The 7,724-nt window shown below is 35.0% G+C and overlaps 1 protein-coding gene across 1 annotated transcript in view; it reads left to right on the top strand.

Annotated features, from left to right (window-relative positions):
- LOC114071388 (usherin-like) overlaps window positions 1-7,724 on the top strand; it is a 35,070-nt gene that overhangs the window by 18,703 nt on the left and 8,643 nt on the right. The window contains 2 exon segments of the mRNA XM_027909216.1: window positions 384-579; window positions 1,353-1,483. Coding sequence (XP_027765017.1) covers window positions 384-579; window positions 1,353-1,483 — 327 coding nt within the window.

Below are 7,724 nucleotides of genomic sequence, written 5' to 3'. Positions count from 1 at the left end.
GCATCCAAATGGATGCGCTGGGTGAGTATGTCTCCAGTGCCTCAAACACAGCAGGCACCATTTTGCATCCTTAGAAATTTAGGTAAATCTGAATCTCAAGATGTTAGCCTGTATTGAGTATCTAAATACTTAAAGTTTTATTTGTCTACCCACCTTCCTTGATTTTGTTGTGTTTAATTAACTTAAAAAAACTAAAATAATAATAATTAAAAAGTTGGGTTTGTTATTTTCCTATATGTGAGAAAGCATTGGTCTTTACGATTAATGTTTAAATGGGGTAAAACACAGAACGAAATATCAAGATAGAGAGCGTAACAGTATTCCTGTGAGATAAAGAAATAATAATTTCCAAGGAATAGTATTTTATTTATTATTTATTTCAGTGTGATCGCTGCTTGCCATTATACAATGACAAGCCTTTTCGTCCAGGTGACCAAGTCCATGCCTATAATTGCAAGCCGTGTCAGTGTTACAGCCATGCAGTGAGCTGCCACTATGACTTAGCAGTGGATCCTTTTCCTCAGGAGCACTACAGAGGTGGTGGTGGAGTGTGTGATAACTGTCAGCACAACACAGCTGGTAAGTCACACCAAAGAGAGTAGATTGTTTGTTTTGCAGTCACTTTTTTGCTAAGGTTTGTGTCAGCTGAGATTAGTAATGCTCAATGGCTGACAGTCCAATAAATTCTCATGTATATGTATTTTTTAGCTATTCAGATAGTGCAGTAATAACAGTTGTGTCAATTCCCAGACCATAGGAGAATACTGCTAAAATTTGACACAATCTTGTATAAAAAATTTTGTGCAAAAAAATTCTAATAAGTAATTAAAAAATATAGTTTCAAAGCAATTTCTGTTACATGTGCTAGAGCATTTAAATCCAGAATATCAGTTTTCTAATTGGACCAGTGTAACAGATATCTTAAAAATGTTAGTTTCTTGCTTATTGGGTAAAGGTCTTTATTCAATGTAGGTAGTATATTTGAATACTTTTTAAAACAGTTTTCTTCTGTTTCGGTTTTCTTGGCTTTATCTACTAAAGGGAAAAAAAAAGTTTCAGGTTCAATGATGGTTTTTCAAAAAAAAATGTATAGGCATTTGCATGGCACAGCTTTTATATAAGTGTGGTATTATATAACAGATGGAAGTTTAATGGAGTAAAACATAGTTTGTAACAGGTTCATTGTTTCATATGCTCTGGATCACTAAATTGGCAGGTAGAGATGAAAGGTGCATTAAAATGGACGTCCTGAAAATTATAGAATTCTCTCAAAGGAATAGTCTTTAATTTTGAATTATACAGCTAATTTTAATGAATTGGAAGCCATAATGCATAACCTTTCTTTCATGCAGGAAGGAACTGTGAGCTGTGCAAGGATTTCCATTACAGACAAGCAGGTGCAGATCTTTCAGCCACTGATGTTTGCAAACCCTGTGACTGTTATGCAACAGGCACCAAAAATATGAGCCTTCTATGTGATAATGTAAGTAGCCTCAATAGAGAAAACGGAGAAAACATTTTAATCAGCTGGGTAAACAGCTGTAAGATTTTACAAAATGTATTCAGATGGTAACTGGTTTATAAAAAAATGCTGAAGTTCAGCCTTTTGAAAATGATAATTGACTTAGACATTGAAAGCTGAGAAAACACAGCAATTTGAGATGTATTGCTGGAGAGTTACTCATCTAGATCAGCAACAGACATAAAATGCTGTAGGAATAGTAGTTTTGCAATGCTAACAGATACCTGTGCACTCAGTAATGTTAAGACTTCTATGTTTTGAGTGGTTTTGAAGATCTCTATGTTGTCTTAAAGTTACCACCAGGTTTGAGAATCTGGGCAATAAGCTGAGCCTGAAATTTAACTAGAATTAAGCTACTTTCCTCTGTAGTAAGACAAGGATGGTTCTCCCTTTTAATTTATAAAGTCCATTAAAAAAAACCAAACACAAAGTGATGATGAAAAGAAAACACTGTCAACTATGCTTTTTAAGCCAAAGGACCTCATTGACATGTGAAATGTCTAGTCTGATAATAAAGCTATCTGTAACTTTCAAAACATTCACATTGAAAAAAGGCAGGAAAATGGATTAAAATCTTAAACATACATAAAAGTTATATTGTGTTTTGTGTTCTATTCTTCTATGTCCTTTCCACTGCCAAACTCTAAATTTTTTTAGGAATAGGGAAGAAATATTTCTTTGAAATGTATTTTGAAGGTAAAATTTATTCTACAGGTAATTGAGGTAGAACTTCTTGAGCTTGTTGCCACTTTTCCTATCTCTTCTTTTTCCAAGACTTTTATTCATAAAGCAACCTCTAAGTTTTTTTCATAGTATGGCACGTTTCACTGCATTTTATTTAAAAGTGGACTTTTGTGAATCCTGTTGTATTTTCATCTCCAATTCTGTAGTGGTATCTGGATACCTGCCCAGTTTGACTCAGTGCACCTTCACATTGCTGCACGTGCATTGGTGCATATTTTGAGTGACATGCAAATTTAGCACAATGCATTTTTTAAAATACAAATAACAATTATTTTTTTAATTTTCAGTCTTCTGAAGGTGGTTCTTTTTGCCAGAAGCAAAGAAATGGAAAAAAAAAAGCTTGCAAAATGCAGATATCCTATTAGGACTATTTTTCAAGATATAGGAAAAATGGAAGCAAATGTTAATTTATGTGTCCGTGGTTTGTGGTGAAATTTCAACATAAATCAACTTTAGATGTGATTAATAATGAGAGAAAGAGTAGTTTACAGAAATCACTGCTTTATGCTGAAATATACAAGAATGTTGATGAAGCTTAACTATCAAAGTATGAATGGGGAGATAAAATGGGAAAAATGGGGTAGACTATTGCTCAGTAAAGCATCAATTGCTGCAGTAGAAGCATAGCAGGGAGAAATGATTGAGAGGCATTAAAGAATAGATTAATAAGGCTGGGGCCTAAAGGCTGAAATGAATTACATGAAATAGGAAGGCATCATTGAAGGAAATGTTTCCAAATTTGACCTGTGGAAGATGGAATCATAAGGAATAAGGACCCTACTCATGAAAGTTAATTGTCACATCACATTGATAATTTTCAAGGAAATTTGCCAAAAATGGGGCAGAATACACTTTTACTGCATAACTCACCACTTTCTTCGGGTCATCAACATTTTTTTCTTTTTGCAAAGTGCCACGTGTGTCACTAAGTTCCAAGGGGGAGAGAGTTCCAAAATTAATCCATTGAATCACAAATTAATCTATTGAATTACACAGAAAAAATGTTTACTCATCAAATACACTATTACTTACGTAGGTAGTTTACAAGATGGGTAGAAGAGCTTACTGTAACACGGTTACTACCATCTCAGTCTTTTGGACTTATCTTGAGAACTTTATGCCTGTTCAGCTTTTACACTCTCACCTTGGTGAGAAATGCAAGTAAGTATGTAGCATTTCTCCCTTGCATAGTTTCTCAGTTCTCATAAATCTGAAGATCGCACCCACTTGGAGATCGGTGTGTGACTTAATTTGTATTTTTAAGTGCAAACTAACATATTAAAAACTTCAAAATTTTAACTTCACAGCTTATAGTAATGAGTGGCATTTCAGAAGGGTGGTGTGGCAGTGCACTCATGAGCTGTTCATTAGGTGTTTTTGCAGAGAGAGATCTTTCTTTGAGACTGGTGAGTACAAGAGGCAATTGTTACAGCCTGATAAGTTGTCCACTTCTTTTCTGGTTATTGACATTTAATCAGTGTAGAAAAGATGGTTGCATCCTCTTTGTGAATGTTTGTCACAAAATATTTCAAACAATCAGAAAGTCCAGATGAACTATTTGAGGTGCTTGAGTTTTATGAGACTCAAAGAAGAATTAGCTGCCTTCTTCCCTTCTCCCTAACCATTCACACATGAGAAAATTCTGCCAGAATACTACTGATGTGATCACTCTTGCTCTGTATGGAGAGCTGGAGATTAATTTCTTCTGGCCCTTATACCACCTTTACTCATTTTCCTGTGTGGCTTTTTACCTAGACTGCTCTGCAAATGCTTATGTATTCAATCAGGCATGGCAGTCTGTAGTCCTTTCATGATTCTATCACAATAAACCATATATAAAGCTGGGGGACAAAAGCACTCTTTTCCTGGGCATTTGTTTTTAGGCAAATCTGGAAGTGGTGCTATTGCTTTTACCTAATCTTTGGATGTACCATTCTTGTCTCAGTGAATATAGATATCTTTCTTTACTCAGTTTTTGATGATTTTTAAAAATTTACTCTTAACATCCAAATAAATATGTATCATGTACTTATTGTTGCAAGGAAATGGTATTTTACTGCAGAGGCTATTGTTCAGAGTTGCAAATACTTAATTGCCTCCTGTCAAGGTGGCAGCTGCATTGTCTCATCTTGCAAGAAAACTCTTTCTAAGGCAAGAAAATGAACAAAATGTTAGTTACTGTTTTTGAGTCAAATGAAAGCAGATTACAGTACTACCAAGTGTACAGATTTCAAGTGAATAGGCTTCAGATTTCACCTTTCTGTACACTCCCTAAATATTTCCTTTTTGGGTTTCATATTTTTTTCACTAAGAATTTTGAATGCTTCATCTAATTTTATTTTATGCATAATGAAAAGATAGCTATGCATTTGTGTATATATATATATATACATATATTTTAAACCAAAATAGTATTTCTGCTTCTCTTTTCATTTCTGAGTTAATTCTTTTATTTAAAATTACAATGAGCATTTTCCTGTTCTCATTTATCCACCTACACTGTTTTAAGCTCATTTATTACAAGGGAAAAAACATAGGTTAAAGCAGTTAATTAAGGGCATTTCGAGCAACAGATGTACCAAATAGAATAAGGAATCTATAGGATGCAAATGTGTAAATGAAAAGCACAAGCTTAGTGGAGTCCTTAAAAAATCAAGGTATAAAACACTGTGTGTTCTCTGAATCCTGGATTTCCCTTCATAGAAGGCCTTAACCCTATTGCTAAAGTGAGGGAAAATGAGCTTTTTATGTTTCATAATTCTGTAGCTTTATTTCTGATGGACTTTTTACAGTGGAAATCTTGGTTTCCTGTGGTAGTTTTTTATTTTGGGTATTTGGTCCCCTCCCACCCCTTGGATTGTCATGAACAGAGGGTAAATGCCTCACTGTACATTTTGAGTAAAAGTAGTAGAAAGCTACTGACTTTTGAAAGTCATCATAAGCGATGACAAGAAGAGATATCAGGGGAGTGCAAAGGAACTTCATTATTGCTGCGTATTCAATTTTCAGTTCCCAAAGCTGACATACCGAGAATACTCTCAGGTATTTGGTGTCAGACCATTAACCTATGTGTGTGAGCCAGCACACCATACAGTTCTCATTTCCTAAACTGAAGAAAAGGAAAAGTCCTCAACCCCCTTGCTCCCCCCTCCCACTTCCTGAGATTGCAGACAACTAGTTGCTGGGGTCCTTGCCAGATTTGCATCAAGTAAGAAGGTAGTGATAAGTATATAATTAGCATTTATATCAAAAAGGCAGAACATTGAGACCGATACCAATCAATTGCAAAACTGGCGATGGCAGGATGAACAGCAAGAATGTCATGCCAGACCTGAATACACCCCCGAGTCTTGCAGTGCCCTAAAACTTGCATTTTCAGTGGGTCAAGGGAAGGTGCTTCTGCCCTGGTAAAAAATTGAAATTAGTAATGACTCAACCAATCGTTAAAGATTATTTTTTTTTGCAAAAGATTATGTGTTTCGGCCCTTCAAAACGGAAGTTAACTTTGGTAAAAGAACCTTAGAAAGGTGTCAGCATTACTTTTTTATTTAGTAACATCAAACCTCATCTCATATTTATTCTCTGGAATTGGAGAGACTTTCTGATTACGTTTCTGGCAGTATGTTGTTTCTATTACAGACACCAAAGAATAGCAATTTGAAATTATAGGCATATCTAAGGGGAAAAAGATGGTTTTAACTTTCAGAAAAACTTAGGCTACCTATGTTTTTTAGAAAATTCCCTTTTATACTTTAGGAATGCATATGACCAACAAGAGCCTAAGTTGTCAGAAGTTATATTTCTGATACTATGATATGTCAGTAGATGACTGCTGTGGCTAAATAGTTTGTGGTACTCAAAACGAAAATAAGGCAATTCTTTGGAATGTGACAACCTTTGTCCTGGGTGCTTAAATCTTTTCTTAAGGCCTCATATCAGTTTAGTAACTGGACATTGGGAGAGTTCCTGAACAGGCATCTCTTTGAATTTGTGATTCTAGATGTGATGTGTTAGATTAAAGTGTCCCCCAATTAAAAAGTGGGATCCCCTAAAGCAGTGTGAACTGCTCAGTATATCTAAAATTTAGAAGCCTTAACTGCTCATCTTCCTCATTAAAGACAATGATGCTGCAGCTGTGATTTGTGCAGGAGAAGGTTTTGTGCAGACGTTCTGTAACTCATTCGAGGATATAGGACTGATGTGTATTTCATACATAAATTATAAATGGCACAAGGGATATATGTCAATTCAGCATCAGTGATTTTCTGTATCAAATAACAATTGTAATTATGAGGTCCCAAGATACACCACCACTTGGTAGTAATGCTTGGCTAGGCTCATTTTCATAGTGACCCATCTAGACAGGTATTTTCCATAAGTGACTTAGTACCAAGATGGTAATATTAATACATGAGTTGTTTCTGTCTGCTTACTTTTTGGGCCAGAACCAGGCTTCTCAGGCATAAGCAACAGGAGAACAGATTGCTTTCTGCTCTTCTATAACCAGCATAAAAAAAAAAAAAATTTTCTTTAAATGACAGATAGCATTTGAATCAGGGGGAGGAGGGGGAAGGTTCAGTAATATCTCCAGTACACAACTGGTGAAATCTTGGTTAACAAAATTTTTAAATATTAATTGCTACCAATATTCTTACTGATACCATAGTAAGCTAGATTTACAGAAATAATAATAGTAATAACAACAGTAACCACTTAGTTTCATATTTCACTTAGATTTTTGTGTAGAATACATAAAAATACATATTACAGAAATTGCATTGGCTTGTTCTACCCATTTTGATGTCAATTTCCATGTTTTAACCTGTGATACCTGTTTCTGCAGCATTATAAATATTTGTCAGCTTGTACAATTTCTTTGTTACAGAATTTGTTGCCAAGCATTTCCCAGGCTATTGTCGTGCTTCTCTGTCTGTGGAGAGAGATAAAAGATACTATTTTTCTATATTTCCCATTTTTTAGCCAGATTTTCCAAAAATTGAGCCCAATTATTATTTACATGTGAAGATCTCCAAATGCTTTTGTTGGCTGGATCCTGGGGAAAATTCGAATTTTTCAGGTGACCAAATATTTCTCCCTCATTTGAAGAGTTACATTTATTCTTCAAGCAGAATTTTTTTTACCCTATTGAGAGAAAACTTGGGGACATACATTTTCTGCAGCTGAATGTGATGAAAATTACTGCTTCATGTAATAGCTTGACACAAAATTTTGCCGAACATACTGGTTTCTTTGCTCCTCTTAGCACTTTGAAATCTACATATTTCACGTGTTGCACCAGGAAAGAGCTACTGTTTGATCACAATTAGTTTTGACTTCCATGTATTCAGGATAAGAACAGCTATACTGGATGAAGTGAGACTCATCTAGCACAGTATCCTCTCTGATAGTTACCATAAGCATGATCCTTCTGTGATATACTTTTCTATATTCCAGCTGT

Source organism: Empidonax traillii, unplaced genomic scaffold (assembly GCF_003031625.1).
Source record: "Empidonax traillii isolate 1590-97213 ecotype Southwest subspecies unplaced genomic scaffold, ASM303162v1 scaffold1991:size44307, whole genome shotgun sequence".
Lineage (NCBI taxonomy): Eukaryota > Metazoa > Chordata > Aves > Passeriformes > Tyrannidae > Empidonax > Empidonax traillii.
This window is presented reverse-complemented; position numbering and strand designations above follow the sequence as displayed.